The following is a 21,422-nucleotide window of genomic DNA, read 5'->3' on the forward strand; positions in this document are numbered from 1 at the left end:
CAAAACACAAGTTTATTTTGGACCATCTTGACGAAACAGTTCTGTAATGTGATGAACAGATTTATATTATGCAAGATTCATAAATCTCATTCTGGTGGTTTCATTTGTGGTTCTATGAACACGGACACTCGCTTTAGACTATATATATCTTGTAGTAGCTACATATGCATTTTCGATATGCAACAAGTTTAATTTATCTTTCTATCCATTTTGGTTTGTCAGACAGGTCTCTTGGTTGATGACGTCATTATAGCAATTGATTGGATGACATCGCGCGACAAGCGTGGATTTAATCTTTTTCCGCTACCTAGCAACAGTCTTTAGTGTCAGTAACGCGATTTAAATAGAAAACTAAACATCCTCTTTACGTACGGGACAAACATAGGCGCTCATGTAGTTACAAAAGGGGCAGCAGAATGATCTGATGAGACAGCAAAACAAAAGGAAATACTTCATGATCCTTTACCCTACTCTCCGATTAGAGGTTCATGTTGTTATTCGTTTTGTTTTGACATGCCTTCAATCCTTATGTTATTCTTTGATATGGACGTTGTATTCCTGTAATTTACGTTACATAAAAAAGGACCCACATAGTCACACAAATATACGCCATCTGAATATATTATAGGTTGGTTAACTCATTCACCCCCTGAATTTCATAATGAACTATTCCAACCTTTGAATCGGAAGAGTTCAAATGTGTCTGCAGGGGTGAATGGGTTAAGTAACTGTCAAACTGCATTCAGAGACCACCTTCAGGAAGACTATGAAGTGGTCTCATATTGCGGATGGTCTCTCAATACAGGTTCAGATAAGCCTTGAATTAAAATAATTGGGAACATTGTAAGTGGTCTCTTATTGCAGGTGGTCTCTTAATACAGGTTCAATTTAATAATGAAAATAACTGCAGTGAGGAGTTTAAAAGTGGTGTCTGAGTACAGGTGGTCTCTTGAGCAGGTTTGAGTGTGTGCTGTAATATCGTTCTTGGCTAACCTGGAGATACGTTGTATAAAGAAGATCTTACAGGAATGTTAAGTGTAAAAGGTTCAATGAAGATGTTATATATAGGTTATTTGCTCAGCAATGGATATACATTATCTTTTTCAGTGAAACAGAAATAATTGTCTTATCTATACAGGCCTATTACACCTTTTGCTAAATAATTATGTTGCTTGCAGTCTTCATAAGAAAGGCAGCCCTGCGATTTGTAAATTAGCCCCAACGTTGTTCAAAACAAAATCCGACATTTTCTAAATGAAAAAGATCACCACATTATTTACACGACTTAAAATAATGATTACTGTGTTTAATTACAAATATGTGTAATTGCCTGTGCGCTGACTACAATTTGTTGCTTGAGAAATGCTTTTAACTAGTTATATTCCCAATGTTAGACTGAATCAATTAACGAAACTCGTTACCATACACCATCCGGACCTAAGATTCCTTATCACACAAGGAGACCTAGATCGAGTTACAAAAACTGATATTCCACTTTTAAAACGGTGATACAATCGCGCGTTGATTTTCTTGTATGTGAAGAAACATTCCGTCATGCTAAGTACATATCTCCCGATCAAGCCAATTATCGGCTCGTATACAGTCCCTACAAACCCCGTCTAAGAGTACAAGGCGAACACAATGCGATTATTACGCGTTGTCGGTTGGCTTTACATGCAACGTTTCACAAACCCAATACATGAAACACCTCTGCGTTTGACAAAAAAATACTTCCAATAAAGTTTAAGGTAGAACTTTAAATATATAGTGCGAAAACTGAATGATCTGTGCGATTTGTGGGCCTAACAAAGCTACCATTATGCGGGAATGTCAGACTTTTACCCCTTGTTAGAGTTTATCTCCGTCTTGATCTGTTTTGACAGGAAGCAAGTAATGTTTAGTCTACCTGGGCGAGATGATTGTGTACGTCGATTGCAGGTAACGGCTCATCAAGGAGTAAAAAACACAAATACGGAGTAAGCGATACGGAGCTAGTATTGAGCGCGTCTTCTGAACCGTCATTGAGTAATTGTCATTAGTCGTAATGGAAGTTAACTACAGGAATACTAAATTGAAAATAATACTCTCAGACAGGAAACTAAATCAAAGTTATTTGTGTCAAAAGATTTATAAATACATCATAGGAATGATACAATCGGGACGTCATATCGAATCCGTCTATCCGGTAGGTCACCATATATTCATTGATGGTTGTGACCTTGTATGTTCCATCAGTCTTTGCAGTTCAAAAAGATACATTGTTATTACTATTCGGCCCCTAGCATTACAGATGAGTTCTGGAAGTACTAAACTAGTTGTATGATGCAGTGTAATTCATATTTGGCCTACTTAATCTATTACTTATCTTTGATACGTTCTTCCATTAAATCATACGATGACTAAAAAAAATATAATATTGTATTAATTAAAACAAACATATAAAAAAAAAACATTTATCAATAGACGTACCTTATATCACAGTACGCTGTCGTTAAATGTGATTTTACTGTGGGTTTGCCTTTAGAATAGGGGCCTTTCTTTTGTGACTCTTGATGTGGTGCATTGCAGAAACCAAAATTGGTTTGCTGCCTCGTTGCAACACTTTGGATCTCATTTTCTTCTCTTTCTATTCGATGGTGCCTCAACCAAGATACTTATTTAATGTATAACCATGTGAATATATGAATTGATTAAGCATTATTTATTAACTATAGTTTATGAAAAACATGAAACAGATCGATAGGAAAAGCAACATGAAAACGTTCAAGCATGTTGTATGTTGTGTGCACGTGTTACTCAATGAGACTTAAGAAAACACATTTCTACTCCTATTCTGCTTATTCGTATAACGTGAAGTCGGCGTCAATGTCGTATGATGCGCGAAGGAAATATTAAGCCGACTTCCTTAATATACTTAAGTACGTACGCAGAAACTAAATTACTTGGAGCAGACTGACGACACAGCCTCCTACACGAGGTGAACATTTAGCACGTACAAATATCATTATTGTCTGTCGATACAAAAGCGCATGGTTTAGTGAGGTGACTGGTTTGGTTGATGTCTGAAATACATATTAAAGGGGGAAAAAAGGAACAAATCTATTCTCAACATACCATCACAAATGAAAGTCGACACATAATTATATACAACAACAGAGGAACCTACGTTATGGTTAAGGAAACGGAACGCCATTGTGAACCTTTTAAACAAATCCGGAACGCAAATATTCCTATTCTCAACCTTCGGTCTGTATGATCTTGATATTTGATCCGTAATATTCTTCAGTTACAAATATATATCAACAAAAAACGCCTATGCAGCGTATATCTGTATTCAATTAATGAGTGATTGACGTCTGGAGAAACAAAAAAAGCAGAAAGGAATGGATTTTCAGAAGCATTCACCCGGCGCGATACGTCGTTGAAAATAACCAGACTTACTGCAAATTATTTCATTTTCGCGAAACATATTTTCCTGATCGCTCTTCAAGAGGATTGGATATTTATATTCCTGTAATGATTGAGTCTGAATACATCTCGAGGGGTATTGGATTTCGCGATACTCCGCCCTCACGTGCAACAGAAATCAGTATATCATATTCGCTAGATAATGTCTATTAAGAAGATTGTTGCCTTTCAGGGGTTAAAATCTGTATATGTTCACTGTTGAATTATTTTTAACATCTAAATAGTATATATAGTGTGCTCTGTACTGAAATCCACCGTCATGATAAATTCGTCCTCCTCATAACGGAGGGCAAAAACGGCGAAAATGTCTCGATAAAAAGTATTTGATTCCGCGATAGCCCTTCCTCGTGAATTGTCGATAAGTGTCTCACAAAATATTAGAGATGTGCAGTAGATGCTGGTTGGTTGCCTCTGTTTGCTACAGATCTCAGACATATTTCTAGCTATGTATAGAATAAAGCGGGACACAGTGCTGTAACGATTGTTCCTGTGAAGGAGCTAATATCTGTTGTGTAAAGGTTAATTCTACCACTGGTGCCATCTTTATTTCACCCAGAAGTTTGTATTACCATCAACGTTGCATGTACGTTACAATAGTATGACAACAAAAGTCATTTAAATCCTTCTGTAGTTATAGAAAGCTACTTACTCCGCGACAAAAAAAATGCGTATCCACCACAGCAGCGAAAAATAAACGCTGTAAAAAACAATTGTGAGGCAAACACGTGTTAGTAAACCGACTCTTAAACAATACAGTGACGGTTTACATCAGGGCACGCGTGACGCGATATTATACACAGAGTTTCAATCGTGTGTGTCCGTTATGATGAGGTAAGGCTTCAACGTATATGTTATGCATCAACTGCGGTGAAATAATTAATCAGTTCACGCGAAAAGGCAACCGTTAAAACAACCGACGACCTACCGACACAATCTTAGGTAAATTGTTGGGCCTCACGTGACCATTAGGGTTAACCATGGTATATCAATGGTCACGGCATTCTGTTCACACGTAGCCTCGTCAATAGCTTCCCCAAGGCTATCAAAATGGGGTACGTAGTTCAAAGACGACTTTCATATGTTATATATGAAAGAAGCAAATGAGCATTTGAAATTGAAAGCAAAGTGTTTGGTACATGTATCGACCCCAGACATGCTTTCGTCATGTATTATTAACATGCCCTCACAGGGAAAATAAGACATTAAAAAGCAAAATGAAGAGGAACACTATTAATGACATGTTGAGACACCGAGGGCTGTTAGATTTATTTTTCTAAGGGGAGCAATCAAGTATTCGTGCAGCATAGTGTAATATTTATTTGATAGTTAATGGAAGAAACAAATTAAAAACATCTTTGATTATAGCGTGCTAAATGCTCCACCATAGCACCTAGTTTAGCACCCTGATGTTTCTGTAGGTAATTCGCGATGACATGCATTTCGTTTTGGGCTCTTCAATATTCCAATTTGGATTTCCAACTTCTTTTGCACCTAACATAACCAAAGAGTCCTTGAAGGACGAAACAGGTATATGATGCAGTGTATTTCATTCAAGGCATACCAAATTGTTAATGGTACATTTACCTTTATGTGTGTGTTAGGTTTATCTTTTGCAGTGTTTTTTCTTTCTTTTCGAAGTCGCTTTCTGATTTCGTTCATGTTTTGTTAGTTTTACTTTCCAAAATTAACGGAGAGGGTTTCAAGAAGGGAATGGAAAAAGTAGACGATGTAGTTCTGAATGGCAAATTGAAACATGTTTATATAAACGGCTATAACAGAAAAAAGTTTAGTAATGGTTTGTACAGAGGAATGGGGATAATGTCATAAATGAAAAAAGTTGATAATTGCTCAAAAGCCGACAATTTAATGCCACGGGCATATATAATATAAAAAAATAGTATCAATAATGAAATGCAGTTATCATTATGCTATCATGGTAAAACTATATCATATTTCATTCGTATGCAAGTAGGACATTGCACATATGAAAAGTACTAGTTAATTTTCACAAAAATAATTATCATTATAAAATATTTCATGGATGATTATAAAAATAATAATCAATATGTTATATTATAACACTTGCGTGTAAAAAAGTTACTAAAAGGAAAAAATGATTGTATTTTACATACAGAGCTCTATAATGATATCAGTTTAAAACAATATGATTCAATAGCATGCAATACTGAATAAAAAGTTACTGGTTTGTTAGCAAAAGGACATAGAAACTCCTCTTTTTTCCAGAATATTGTTACGAAAAATGAAACATTTCACAGAGAGGATGTAGTTAAGGATTCTAGCTAGTGTTCCAGTCTTTAATGTGTAAATGATGCAAAACAATCATTAATTAAACTAAAACATTCCCCCTAAAGACGAAAGCATTCTCTGCCTAATTCCTGTGTATAAAATTAAATATATAGTAATTGAGGTACATATAAATAGTTACATTCAAATATGTTTTTCATTCATTTGGACAGCGATTATGTTTGAGAAATATATCATTGTCATTTTCTGTAATCTTGCAATTTCTTAATAAGAAAAATATTTAAGTGACTTGCCCTTTGCTTTATATATACCCCACAAAAACTCATTTGTGTTAAAACGGTCCTGAATTGTTAACATACTATATTAAAAGTTGATTGGTGTAGTATTGAAACAGGAGTAAATCCAAAATTCAAAGGCAGAATATCACATTACAATCCATTTTTTTACCACCAAAATTTATGAATAAAAGGGAAATGTCTTTGTCATGTAAATCTATAAGGAGAAGCCTTGTATAGGTCTAGGCTTTTGTTTATTCTTGTTGTCTACCGCTTATTGTATAATCGTTAAATTTTTAACGTATTATTGAATGAAACGATGAACACACATTACCGCGGCAGTAACAATGAACTGTAACGTCAACAGGAAATATAAATAGTACATGAAAATGAAATAATAAAGCATACATAAATAGTGTTGCCAGATTGTAGCAGAAAATTTATTATGACAATAGGAAAGAAAACTACATGGAATGTACGGTGTATTGAACAGTTAGTAATGAAAGACAGGAAACACATTTCATGTTGCAATAAAATTGAATGATATCAACTACAATATACAATGTGACATTGATATATACCGGCTATTGATAAAGACATAATAATTATATACAACAAATATCGCCATTATCGTTCTAGATATGCATGCTTCAATTAATAAAATCCCATCAACGATGCTGAGGATCAAAGTGTTTCACATTATTGTACCAGCTAATAGAGGCAACGATAAATTTCTAAACAAGTGGAACAAGAAAAATGCATACAACTGCTCTCACAGATGAAATGATTAGTTTCAACCTTCTGCTTAGTGCAGAAGAAAATCAAATTATAGAGCGATGTGCAGCCAGGAAGATCAAAGAGAAAGCATATAGACGCTCCTCACTAGACACAACATCCGCGAGTTGTTTTGTAATTAAATTTTGAAATTAATTGTTTAAAATGCTGCTTTTGATAACATCAGAACATTACATCAACGTAAAACGCTAATAACATTCTTGGCTTGTTGAGTCATGAGTGCTATTTCATCTAAATAGGTAAAAGTTTCTCTCCGGATATGAATTGTATAGGCTTTTATGAGAAATTGCGTTTGAAAATTTGCCAATATTTCATTTTGAATTCTGTATTATTTTATGTAGGAATTTCGTATGCATGGAATCATGAAGTAGAATTACGACATTATCCTTAAAACATAGTCATGCCAGTGATTTATGTGGACACAAAACAACTTCAACCTTGGCATCGGTTTAACGTTAATATATTAACTACATTAGGAACAGATTTGTTGACTTGACTATTGCATCCAAAAATATTTCTTAAATGATTTGACTCGCCAAAATAGCATAGTATTAACTTAATAGCTTACAGTTGCATCCGTGAAAGTTTTACTGCAGTTTGATCTTAGCCTAATTTGACCTACATTACGAGATTGAATTAATTGTGATGACCAGTATTTGTACGCACATTTTACTGTCGAGAGGGAAATGTTTCACTCGTGAACACTTTTCGCTGTACATGGTTTGATTATGGATATTGCTGCCAGGCCTTTTTGTAACTAACTTTAACGCCACTTTAAATTAAATACTCAAAGTGAAAGCATTGAGTTAGAAGTAAACATTTTTAAATTGTCAATTGATAAAAATAATAATTATAAATTATAAATAATAGTAAGATTAAAAGCATACCTATTCAGTTGACTAACATATTTGTGTTCAGCAGTATTTTTAAGGAGCTTTTTAGTTGCGGTCATAAATCGTATAAACTATTGGAAAAGAGAATCGGTGTGTTTCGTTGAAACCTTATAAATGAATATGATTTGATTAAAATGTTTAAGTTCATGGTCGTCGCTTGTGCATCATAAACGCTTGTCAACGGCGGTTGGTTGATACATATGGGCTAGCACTGCAGAATATAAAATGATTTTTATCATAAAGATAAGTAAGCATTATTACTTGTCACGTCATCCGTGGTAATCGTATCCATTATGTAGAAAGTCAGATTTCGACCTAGTGTAGTTTTTGTTTCAAATTGCCTTTAGGATATTACTATCAAGAAGCTATAAAGATCAGAGATTTTATAATGAGGTTTGGTTCTTTCTAGAAAAAAATACTTGCAAGTACAATTCGTGTAAAACATCGGGATTTCATTATACCACAACTTAACCGCCGTCGTTAATTTTTAGACAAATCAATGATTCACAATAACGTGCATTTTATTTGTATTTGTTTTTAATATTAATGATTATTTTAAATAAGAGCATGTTTCGTATCATGATATAAGACCTAATATAAACCTACATCATGTTCATGAGCTGTCAAAATAAATATATCTGTATATAGATCGAGGTCTGATCAGTCAACAGAAATGTAACGTACAAGCTTAACTGTGACTTACCAGGTATATATCCGATTCGATCATCAGGGTTTTGATGTTCTTCTCCAATGACGCGAATGTACGCAACAAACGGTGAGACGTCACTCTTGCGTCAGGTTATTTATTTAGACATGAAATTAGCCACGGATTGAATTAGTTATAACAAAACTCAAGTTAACTATTACAAAGAAGACCTTACAATAATACACATTTTTTGGGTTAGATTAGACGCGTTTTCTCATCACACAGATTGTAGTTTTATTCTAGTTTCGGATCCGGATCAGTATCGACGGGCTTAATGGTAATTCGAGACGTTATATATCAGAACCCGTCTTAACTGACGTCTAACTTTAAGGCTAGCCTGTAATATAGTATGTTGGTAATTGGCTCCATATAGTGGTTTACACTCTCAGTGCAGTTATATTATCTTATCCAACAAAAACAATTTGTGTTTTATTCCTGGAAATGTCATTAAAGTCGGGTTTCACTGTACTGATTAAATCACGATCGAACATACATTGCTTTTGCCGGCAACTGTGGGTGACTTGTGCCATTTCGTTGTTGTGGTACCGTTCGAAAAGACAAGGTTTATAATAACTTTTAATTCTCGTTGTTTCGGGATAAAAAGACGAAACAACGATAATTTAGGTTTAGTAATTCTCGTCTTTCGGGGCGAAAAGACGTTACAATGAAATGTCAAAAATGAGCCACCGTAGATGGTAATAGTAGGTACTAAACAAAATTACACGTTATTAAGTTTTAACAAAATTATATTCATGAACGGTAATAATATAATAAACACTATTCATGTACCGAACAAGTCAGAAAATAGTTTACTTTTTTTGCTTGAAACGTTCTAACACACATTGTTGACTTTAATAGGAAACACAAACTCAATAAACAAGGGAGCTAGAGCGATCACGTGATACCATGATACAATGACGCCTCGCGTGCTGATGATAGGACTAGCGGGAACAGATGTCTCCTGACACCGTTGTGTTAGTTTATTACATCTGCGGAGTTCAAAGGTCACGCGGTATATGTGAAATATACCTGATGATGCTACACTATCTGTCAATCAAACCTGATACTCGAGAGAGTGCGTATGTGTGCAATGTACTGCAATGGAATCTATGTTTTTAAAACTCACTGAAGCAAAGAGAGAATATTTTGTATAGACTCGCTAGCGAAACGCCGCCTCCACTATCCTTCCCTACCTACAACAGCACATACGTTGTAGCGTTGTTTTACATTCAGCCAAGGAATGAGGCTACCTATCTGATACAATTATAAGTTTCATTGTCCTTGAACCTCAACTGGAGCAACATCTGGGTATACATACAAAACGTGTACAGTGAAGGAGTACGCGTGTAGTAGAATGCATTTTCTGTTAATGAGGATAGCTCTCATCACGTGGTCACTGGACCGTGACAAGAAACTATCCCGATGTATGCTCTGGAACGAATTTCTATCCGACCAGTGAGGTTTAATTACGCAAGGCGCGATAGGTACATCGCCTTGGCGTTTAGGTGCTGCACCGCTGCACATACTCGCACGGCGCGCTATTATCCTATAATTCTTGATATCAAACCCGGATATAACTGTCTTTATCTGACACAGTTATAGCACAAAATTCAATGAAATATCATGATCGCCCTAAAAGAAGATTGAATCTGACAAAGATCATTTTGTATAATATTTATTTTTCGTAATATGTAGTATAATATTATAAAATGATATATTAATATGCTTATAAATCAATATGAACGGAGAGGGAAATACCTCCTCTCACTAACAAATACATTTTGTTTGTCAAAAACAATTGTAGGCTGAAATAAAAATAATAAAATCGTTATATTGAAGGAAACAAAAACATTTCTAACACCTTTTAGAACATGGCAAAAATATTTATAGAATACAAAGCCAGGTAGGGAAACACATAAAACATGTCGATACAGAGAAATAAACATCGTTTTGTTCATTCAGGAATCATCAGTGTTACAACAGTTCAGAAGAATAGATTTTGTCTACTGTGTAAAGAAGCATATGTAGAAATACTGCAAATGGGGAAAAAATGCCCATCAAGTCATTTAAACGTTATCAATTGACACCGTTACCTAATTAGTGATTTATATCGAGTAGTATTCATGTAACTAGAATAATGCACAAACATTAAATCGACATTTACATACGGTCTAATTGTTCAATAAATAGGAATATGATACTGTAATAAGATACTTTCAGTTTATTTAAATCGTTGGTATTGATCATAACAAAATAACACTATCTTCCTCTTATCTTTGGCGATATATTTGACAACTAACACATCAATAAGAATTATTATTGACATATTAAAAATTCGTTTTTCGTGAAAAATGCGAATTACATTAATCTGTTAAAAACATCGTATGCTGACATGGTTGATAAACATTTCTAGGCAATTAAAGTAAAGTTATTCTTTTGAACATGCATGGCATCGAAGTGCTTCAATATACAATTATAAGAATTTCATCGTATTAATATCCTTCTTAACCCTTAATTATAAATAATACAGGATTGTTTAGTAAAAAACGAAAAATTACAACATGGTGAATAAGCACTTTTTAACCACTTGTATTTCACATATTTATTATCCATAAGGAATTGTTTGGTTTAAACAAGCTTAATGTAACAACATTCTGATTTTTCACTTTTTTAATCTGCTGAAACTTCACATTAGTTTCGTGCATACAAATTATCTTATGAAAGTTTACTGTTCAATTTGTCATAATAAATAACATACTTGGAAACATTTCGGAAATGTTTTGTGGAAACGCATATTTGGCGACTTAAAGGAGCGAATATCTTGATTGTGAACTCTGATATTTCCCTATACTTCAAGTAATATTATTAATAAAAAAAAACCGCAAAAGTTACTGTGCAAAGAGATATATTTTGTCATCGTAGGTGTGATCAGACTAAACTCTTCCGAAATGTATAAGAGCTGTAAAGCTTGCGCAATTATTTTATTAGTGACCTTTTACACCTCTCAGCTAACAACTAACAAAGACATTTAGAGCATGCCCACTTCATTTGTAGAACCATTGTCAGGTTTCATAGTAAACTGGTGCTTACTAATTTATTTTGTATTTTGCTGATCCTTTGCAGAATAATAAAGCATGCCTACCTTATTCTGGTCACGTAGTGAGCTTACACTTACTATATATACTTGACAGAATAATAAAACATGCCTACCTTATTCTGGTCACGTAATGAGCTTACACTTACTATATATACTTTATAGAATAATAAAACATGTCTACCTTATTCTGGTCACGTAGTGAGCTTACACTTACTATATTTTGCTGATCCTTTACAGAATAATGAAACATGCCTACCTTATTCTGGTCACGTAGTGAGCTTACACCTACTATATTTTGCGGATACTTTACAGAAAGATCGAGCATGCCTACTTATTTGTAGAACCAATATCCAGCACGATAGCGAACTTGCACCTACACGAAGTACGCTAGTAGGATCCGGTAAATTAATGACATAGGTAATTTGCAGCTAATTATCTTTTCTATTACTTCACGGAAGTTTAAGAATAGGTTATTATTTTGTGGAAACAAATAGTCGCTAGTGAAATGACACTCAATACCCAGCAACATAGTTTTTGCACCTTCTAATATCGATGACCTTGTGCAATTGTGTTTACTGATCTAATCTATTTAATCAAATCGTAATAGTGCATGTCTAGTAACATTGCGAGTTTTCACTCATGATACTCTGATACTTATACTGCAGGAAATAATAGAGAACGGGAAATAATTTGAAGGACCAGATATTCGGTATCGGAACATCGTGTATGTTCTCATTACATCAGGACATGGTCTGTTAAAAGCAAGCTGCTCGATCTCAATCCGTAGTTTAACGAATACTTATTAGTGTGATATACCAGCTGGGACTGCCTGTGTCAATCCTATCTGGTGAGTTCCCGTGTTTGTAATAACAGTAGAACAGGTTTGAATTGATGCCAGTTATGCAGCCCAGCAAACCACATGTGGTATATTATTACGCAAAGTATCCAAATGATAAATATCATGTCATATACGTTTTATTGCACTCAACGCACTGGTGTGTATATATATATTTTTATATAGGTTTATTGTTTCTATTAACATAAACGTATGTTGATATCAGTTAACATGAATACTTATGTTATAACTGCAATTCACATCTGGTTTAATACCATTGCAATCCACATCTGGTTTAAACATGCAAGGCATTGACATGATAGGAATGACATTCGTTCCATTTAATACACCAGCGTTTACATGCATGTATTGTATTCATTAGCATAATGTTTATACATGTAGATATAAATACATCTACAGAATGACAGTGTTGATGATATGAATATAAATGTGTTGTAGATATTGAATGTGCATGTGGGTAATATTTATAGTACGATACAGCAATAAGGATAAAAAGAATTATACGTCATAGTGATAAAAAGAATAAAACAAAATTCACAAAATGTTCATAAAAAAAATCCTGTGGGGATAACCGTATAATCGCGTAGAATTACATACTAACTACATACTTGCTCGAAAAATCTTAATATCGCCAGATTTTTCTTTGCTGATATTTTTACCTCTATGAAGGTACAAACGTTTCACATTCAGTAAATATACACTGTGTTATAAAAATCAACACAGTAAGTTAGTATACACGTGTCACAAACGGTAAATATATATACAAATGGCAAATATAGGTAATTACTGTAACACTGAATCCGTTTTACACACATGTGCACTGTACGCAGCTATATAGTGTATATGTGCACGCATGCTACACACACTTATATTTTATATTGTATACACTCATGATCCACACAAATGACGACATATATTAAAAATATGTTTATGCGAGGCATATGCATTTATAATATGTACTGTGTTACACAAAGGGTATGATAATATATGTCTATACAAACGTATCATAGACAACTATATATGTACATCTGTACACGTGTGTTACATTTATATACTGTGTGCAGTATGTTACACACGGCTGTTTAATATATATATAGTCACGTGTGTTGCAAGCACGTCCAGCTATATGCCGTAAATCCGTACACACGTGCTCTTTATAGATACTACTACAATCCTCTATATACATGAAACTGTATACTATATTCTGTCACACGTGTGCCGCCTTAAAACGGTGTGATATACATTTGCAAAAACTACAGTTACGAGTAGTGTTTTATAGTCGCAACATGCGTTATAGTATGTCTTAACTTCCGCATCACGACAAGCGAAACACGCAGTTACGAGGCAGTAGAATTTAACCTTGGAAACATGTTTCAAGGACAATATCGATGATGTAGCCAATTTTACTTTTAACCTTAAAGAAGTGTTAATCCGATATAAATAATAAGTATTGTGATAGTGTTTTACTGTGTGATTTAATAGTTAAATGTATATATTGAACCTTATGCTTTCATGCATATAGACAAGGAATGCGCCCACTATCTTGTAAAGGAAATGTAAGAACCAAGCAGATAATACTGTGGAGCTAGCGCCATGGACGATCAATAGCATTTATGCCGTGCTTTTGTTGGCAGTGTTTCATGTCCATGTGGGGTATCTGGGGGGAACCCCATATAACTCGGCAATACAAGACACAGACTCCGGTCAAGTCAAACTAGGACGAGTCGATTATCTCTGTTAACTAGAATATGTTTTACTCGATAACACACTCGAATGCCTCTTCTTACTCGAACAAGTCGGTGCCCGAACTGCGTATTCCTTCACGGTTTTCCTTATTTACCTATATCCTTCAGATACTGCAAATGTTTTTGCTGGACGTGACGTATCACCTCACTACGTACACTAATGTCCTCACCACGTACACAGAAAATGGGTATTGTATCAATACGTATACTGAAAATGTATATTACGTCACCACGTACACACACATATGTATTATCTCACCACGTACACAGAAAAAGGCTATTACTTCGTGACATACACTGAAAATGTATATTACGTCACAAAGTTCACGAAAATGGAAATTACCTTTCCACGTACACACAAAATGAGCATAACGCGTAGAGACAGTGTGTTGTCGTTATTGTATCATTGTAATGGGTGTAGATACAAATGTGTTACTACTATTGTATTGTGATACGTCATGTCCAAATATGAAGGTCAAATACAGACCGAAATTGAAGGCAAAATCAGAGTAATATTACTTCGGTATCGATTAAATGAAAAGCACCCAGGCGATTGTACAATTTACGGGAAACCAGCAGGACATCTTAAAATACGTTTCGCTTTTTCATTTTACAAACTACTAATTTCGAGATACAAATTACTACTATACATGAAAATCTAATATTTCACTGATAACATTATACAGAGTATCAATCATATTTGAATTAAAATACCAGTATTTGAATACAAAGTCCTTTAAATTCTGTTAGAATTTGGATTCAACATTGGGTATTATTTCACTACTTCTCTCGAAATGCGTTTACTGTGACACGAAAATGACTCTCTTAAATAACTTCAAAACTGTGTCTATTAGTAATCACACGTTTTATGATAATCCAATTATACAAGAGGAACGACCTTTTATTTTAAAATTCATTCCGGTGGAATGTAATGAATATTTCGTTGTGATTCAGTGCTTATTTTATGGCTCTAATTTATCTGACGTGAATTTTGATTGTAACGATTCCTTCTTTAGAACGAGAATCTTTAAACTGTATTAAACGTAAGTTGATACGTGTGATTCCAATTTCCTGAGAGCTGGTATTTGTGTCATACCATTAGCATAAGATCACCGGTGTCATCAAATAAAAATATAATTAAATTAAATTTTAAAATATTAAATGCATTCATAAGTTCATGAAAATGGTTGTTAATGAACTAATTTAACCTAAACTGATCTATATAATAGTTAAGGCAAATGGAAGCGTCACCACCTACCTTAGTTATAAATGAATATGGACACCGGATATATTGCTGCTAAGTTACTGTAATGCGATTCACGAATGCTAAAATTTGTGATTGTGCTTCTGAAGAATTGTTTGTTTGTCATTTTAACCCACCGAAAGCTTAAAAATAAATACATAAAATACAGGAAATACTTCATTTAGTCTCCAAATATTGCGATGAATATAACAGCACATCTTGATGGATAAAACCTCGCCAACGAGGAAGTTCCTTTGGTGTGATATATGTTTCTATGAAACATCATCTGAATATATTTCCGGAATGTTTTGACTAATAAGCACCTCACCATGACGTAACGCATTACACACAGAAGTAAAAATAAATCAGTGATATTTTCATTATTATGTAATTGTTAACAAAAATATGTTTGTCATGTTATTCAAATTTATCTCCTTCAGATGACATCAGCAAAAGTATATATTACTTATTCAAAAAGTGAAAATAACATTTGATTGAAGCATCATTAATAGCAGTTTGATATAATCGAGTCAAGTTCACTACCATTTTTTCAATCAATAACCTCTTGCTTAAAAATGTGATTTGAAATATAATTATGTGTACTAAATATAAATATATAAATCGATTTATTACATTGTTTAAATCTCTAACAGATATGGAGTAAGTTATAATAATTACAAATAAAAAAGGTATGTTGTTTGTTGTTTAAGACAACATGTAATGTAGTTGGATTTATCAAAAACAACAAGTAAATATAGAAATTTTCTAATTAATCTGTATTTAGATAGCTATGTATAGTGTTTCTCTTTATATCTAGTCTGAACAAAATAAATGTTCAATACAACGTGATACATATCAATCTACTAATATATATATATATATATGCTACTGACGTCGAACGCATTCAAACTCTTCTGTTAAGGTCGCCATTGGTGTACTTTACTAAGTACGTTCGACAACGTACCTGATGTAGCTATATATCTTTAAGCCAAAACAATCTATCGACTTGAAAAATAACTGATTGTGAAACAAATACAAAAATATTGACAATTTTCTCATTTTTTCTCCGGGCATCATTTGGTATCATCTTAATCGCGTTAATCGAGGTACATAAGTAGTGGAAGTACTTATACATGGTCAACAAGTTAGCTTTTGAAATCCTGCCCGAGGTAATGATGTGGTTTCCTTTGTTTAATTATAAAGGAACTAATGAAAGGATTTGAAATGTTCGTTTTTCAAGTTTAATTTAAATGATGTTTCTTTAATGAACATAATCATCATATAAACCTGTGATGAAAATAGCACGAGAAAATCAATTAAAATATTTCATTGCATGGTTCATGCACTTTAAATATAAAAAAAAACAATCAGTAAATGTTATATAAGGCAAATATAGTACAGTTTTAGCTAGTTATACACTTTGTTCCTGTAACTAACTAAATAACTAACTCACTCACTAAGTCACAACTAACAAATTCATTATCATAAGTCATATTTTGATTTCATTATAAAAAAGCGTATTCGTCGTGTCCCAATATCGATTTCTATTATAAACTGTATTTCTCTTGAAGGAACACTTTCCAACTAATCCATGTCTTCAATACACAATGCCAAAACTTTATCTCAATAAATCGATCACACAGCATCCTCGATATCCAGGGGTTAGGCTCACTTTCGCTCTCTACAAGCGACGTGAGCGTAACTCCTAGAGATCGAGGATGGTCACACAGGAGAAGATACTGATAACAAAATCAATGACAAGAGGCGGAACATTATAGGCCTTCACAAAACAAAACGCTATCACACAACAGTCAAAGTATAGCATATTAGGTATATACTTAATGTACAATAATTTCTTAAAAAAGTTGTTAAGTCTGAATGCTTATTTGGGGAAAAATCGCTAGAAATAAGAAGTTAAAAAATCTGTAAGAAATTTGAAAACAAAATATGTAGAAAACCAGACAAATAACCATTTACTACCTTTTTACTTTATCTTAAGACGTAAGGTCAAAGTTATGAAACCCTTAAGTGTTCTCAAATACAGCGAAAGGCAAAAAAGCCTACAACAAACATTTGTAAGGCCAAAATGTACAACTTTTGCTACAAAAGATAACGAATTCTTTTATTAGTACAAAATGTTTTTCAACCGATGTTTAGAATAAAAAGATGAACATGTTTCTGTATGTTGCAGAATAATAAAGGCATATCATGTTTTTTTGCCGATTTTCCTAGTATAATGAACGTAAATATCATTATCTGTTATCTTCACCTGATTTGTAATTGTGAAATCGTATTTCCTATTTTATAATTGAAACATCGGAAACTGTAACAGAAGATAACTGTCGGCGTATATTTGTTTGGTTTAGTTTTACCATTGATCTTTCATATTTTGAAAATTTGATACACTATAATGTCAAAATCGCATTAAGCTACTGGCATTAACATAAAAGCTACATTTGTGAGGTGATCGCAGGGTTGAATATAATCTATAAATATTAGGTAGACATTATCTCTCTGCTGCATCAAATCACCATCGCTACAAATACAAACAGCCGACTACATTCAGAAATATGTTTGGATACTTATTTATAAGCAATACAGATTTCATAGCTAATGGCACATCGTGTGTTCCCTATAAAACTTAATACTCTTAATTTGATATTGCGGTTAAAATACTCGTTATTTGATATTGCGGTTAAAATACTGACCTCGTGGCGTTTTGTTTGATATGAGATCCAGTTGATTATCGATATTTTAAATGATTTTTTATGATTTTGTTGTAAGAAATTGAAATTTCTTATAAATAAACGGAAAGTATGAGGCACTTTCCTTGCATTCTGAATGCAGGGCTGTTATATGTATTAAGACTTGGCGGCTGTTTTTGGCTTTTTGTTTGATATGAGATCCAGTTGATTATAGGTATTTTTTTAATGGTTTTTATTTTTTTTTGTTTGGAAAGAAATCAAAATTTCTTATAAATAAACAGAAAGTATGAGGTACTTTCATTGCATTCTGAATGAAGGGCTGTATTATTTATTAAAACTGGTTTTGGCTTTTTGTTTGAAATTAATTCCAGTTTAATTAACGGTATTTTTAATGACTTGTTTTTTGTATGAAATCAAATTTTCTTAACGATATAACAGAAAGTATGAGGCACTTTCATTACATTCTGAATGAAAGGTTTTAAAATGTATTAAAACCTGGTTGTTTCTGGATTTTTGTTTGATATGAGATCCAATTAATTATCGGTATTTTTAATTATTTAAAAATAAACATCTTATAAATGTATGGAGAGTATGATGCATGTTCATTGCATTCTGAATAAAAGAATTGTAACATGTGTTAAGACCAGGCTGTTTCTGTGTGTATACACATGACTAGTCTGTTTCAACATCTAGGTAACAGGTGCTACTTGTGATTCTACATGCACAGTCAATAATATATAATACATGTTACCTTTTGAGTCTGACATCCGGAATGAAATATTACTGAAATCAGTTGCATAAGATGAACATGTACATATCAAATGTGTTTGTTAGGGTATGATTTGTATAATACATTTGTACATTTATTCTTATTCTAATTTTACATTCGTGAATTATTGGCATTCAATAACTGAATTTTGTTACAATAAAATACAACCGGTTGAACTTTGTTGTATATTTATCTTTTTCGTGCAATGGAAGTTCTTTGAAAAGTTGACGTATTTCCTTTCGTTTTAGTGTCTTGTCCGTTCTTGTACTTGACTTTTCTGCTAATTATAGATCAGATTCTGACATGGTGGGATGACATTTCTATCTATATTTTGAAAACAAAAATAATGTTTTTCTTCAGCTTTTAGTTTTCTTATGGAGATTGCGTATTTAAAATAACATGATGTGTTAATAAATTACAATACATAGAGAATATTAAGTGTATTGAGGTAGGTTTAAATAACACCTGATTACGGAGACAGTAGTATTTTTGTTGTGACGACAGACAATAGTGTAGGCTGGGTAGTGTAGACATAAATACAAAATCCGATTTCTAGGTATACTGTATGTTATTCTTATAAATATAATTGATAGCATGACTCGGCAGTATTTTTAGTTATTTAGTGATTACGTATATGATGTCATGAATTGACAAGGCTGGATAAGCATAGATCTGAGCCACCACATGTTGTAGTAAAAGGTCGCAAGATTGTTCCTATTTTATCGTTTTCAATAAATAGTTGTCTCAATGAGGAATAAATCGGTCATCATGGATAAATGTACATTCTGATATGAACTTTATTAATGATGTCATAATTAACTGCACGTAATTGATTAAAATAGTTCTTGTGTAAGAATTTATCAGCTTCGTTACACACACACACACACACATATAGAGAGAGAGATATTAAAGGTGACATAATATTATTATTTATAGAATACTTACTATATAAGTACGTATACTGGCTGTTCGTAAATAAATAATAATATTGCCTTCTGAGGAGTTAATGTGATTAGACGTTATCATTAAATCATCTGATGTACGACCAAAACCTCGCCAATAAAATAGCATCGTAATCATAAATTCATTACAAAGTCATTCCTTTGTGTTTATGTTAAAACCCATATATACCTAGCAAAAACATCGTGCGCAAACAATCTCATTAATGCAAGCCTTTGTATATTGTTCGAAATTGGAGAAAATTGAAGTATTTAAGCGGGAGGAGCGTGATGTAGGGAGATTGTGTAGTGTCTTGTTCCTCAAGTTCACGCCAGCGGGCCTCACTTGAAACCTTTAACCACGGCACTTAGATACAACTCCCCACAATCGCATTGACGTCCTTCTCCAGTTGAATCACTTGAGCCGACTTATATCCCCGTGTTTTTATTCATGTTTGTGTGTGCAAGTGAATGACTGTAGAGATTATGATCACGATATGCCCCCGTCGGATGTACTGCCATAGTTTTTATCCCAGATAATGTTTACTCTACAACACATTCATGCCCAGTGTGGTAAACGTCTTTCATGTTAATCTTATATAACATACACACACACAGACATACACTTGATATCATTATAATCGTAATTACGACCTTGCGAGAGATTCTCCGTTTCTGATAGCTTATCATTAATTAATTTACGTTTTATTTGTTTCAGTGCAGATCCATGTAAAGTGGGAAGAAAACGCTGTACACCATGCATCGTTCGACTCGACTTAAGATCACAGAGCTCAACCCTCATCTCGTGTGCGTCCTCTGCGGGGGATATCTGATCGATGCCACCACCATAGTCGAATGTCTACACTCCTGTAAGTATACGTTATACATAACTTATGTATCAGCTCCCCATTTGATACTTTAACAGGTTTATGTTAGCCCATAAGTAAATGTAATTTATCTGCAAGCGGATGTGATAATGCCGAGGGCTGTTACTTCCACAGGCGGTCATGATAATTGAGAAAAGGTATATACGAACTCAAAACAGCAAGCGCGAGCTTTTTGTGTATTTGAGATCAAAACCGAATTGACTGTGAACAGGATTATGCAACAGACACAGTTAAACGCTGCCTTTTCTTTCTCTGGTCGATACTGGGTTGTGTGTAATATCCACTCTTAGTTGCCGAACAGGTGTTTGCTGGCGCGGAAAAGGAAAATCTTGTTACTGAAGCTAGGGGTATAAGAGGAGAAACGTCAAAGTAGTTTATTTGTTTAAAGCAGAAAATATATATTCTGTGGTTTTCCTTTGCACTTTATTAATGGTTAACCATCTTTAGGGTACAGTGCGATATTCGAATGTCGTTTGTTATACTGTTATTGCTATGTTCAAAAACCACAAAATATCGTCCAATTCCATTTGTATAGGACACACTTATTAATAGGTTTGGCATCGGAAATGTCATCACATTATCACATTATGAAAATTATATCAAGACATCGTCTATCTAATACGCACTGCATTGTCGCTCCGATACATATTACACCTTCGCTCCGATTTCGACATCATTGTCAAAACAAACATTCAAAACATTTGCGCCGATATTAACAACGCTATTTCTTTAATGTCGACAATGCTAACTGGAATTGATGTCGCCATTGCATCTACAAAA

The 21,422-nt window shown here is 33.7% G+C and overlaps 1 protein-coding gene across 3 annotated transcripts in view; it reads left to right on the forward strand.

Annotated features, from left to right (window-relative positions):
• Positions 1–21,422, forward strand: part of LOC110445337 (polycomb complex protein BMI-1-like) — a 63,206-nt gene that overhangs the window by 18,476 nt on the left and 23,308 nt on the right. The window contains exons 1-2 of one of the 3 annotated variants that reach the window (XM_021489895.1): positions 20,204–20,328; positions 20,479–20,624. In XM_021489895.1, the coding sequence (XP_021345570.1) occupies positions 20,513–20,624 (112 nt within the window). In that variant the 5' untranslated portion in view covers positions 20,204–20,328; positions 20,479–20,512. Of the gene's footprint in view, positions 1–20,203; positions 20,329–20,473; positions 20,625–21,422 lie in introns of those variants that run through there. The other 2 variants (XM_021489893.1, XM_021489894.1) reach the window with 2 other exon arrangements.

Source organism: Mizuhopecten yessoensis, unplaced genomic scaffold (genome assembly GCF_002113885.1).
Source record: "Mizuhopecten yessoensis strain PY_sf001 unplaced genomic scaffold, ASM211388v2 scaffold2213, whole genome shotgun sequence".
NCBI classification, from domain to species: Eukaryota; Metazoa; Mollusca; class Bivalvia; order Pectinida; family Pectinidae; genus Mizuhopecten; species Mizuhopecten yessoensis.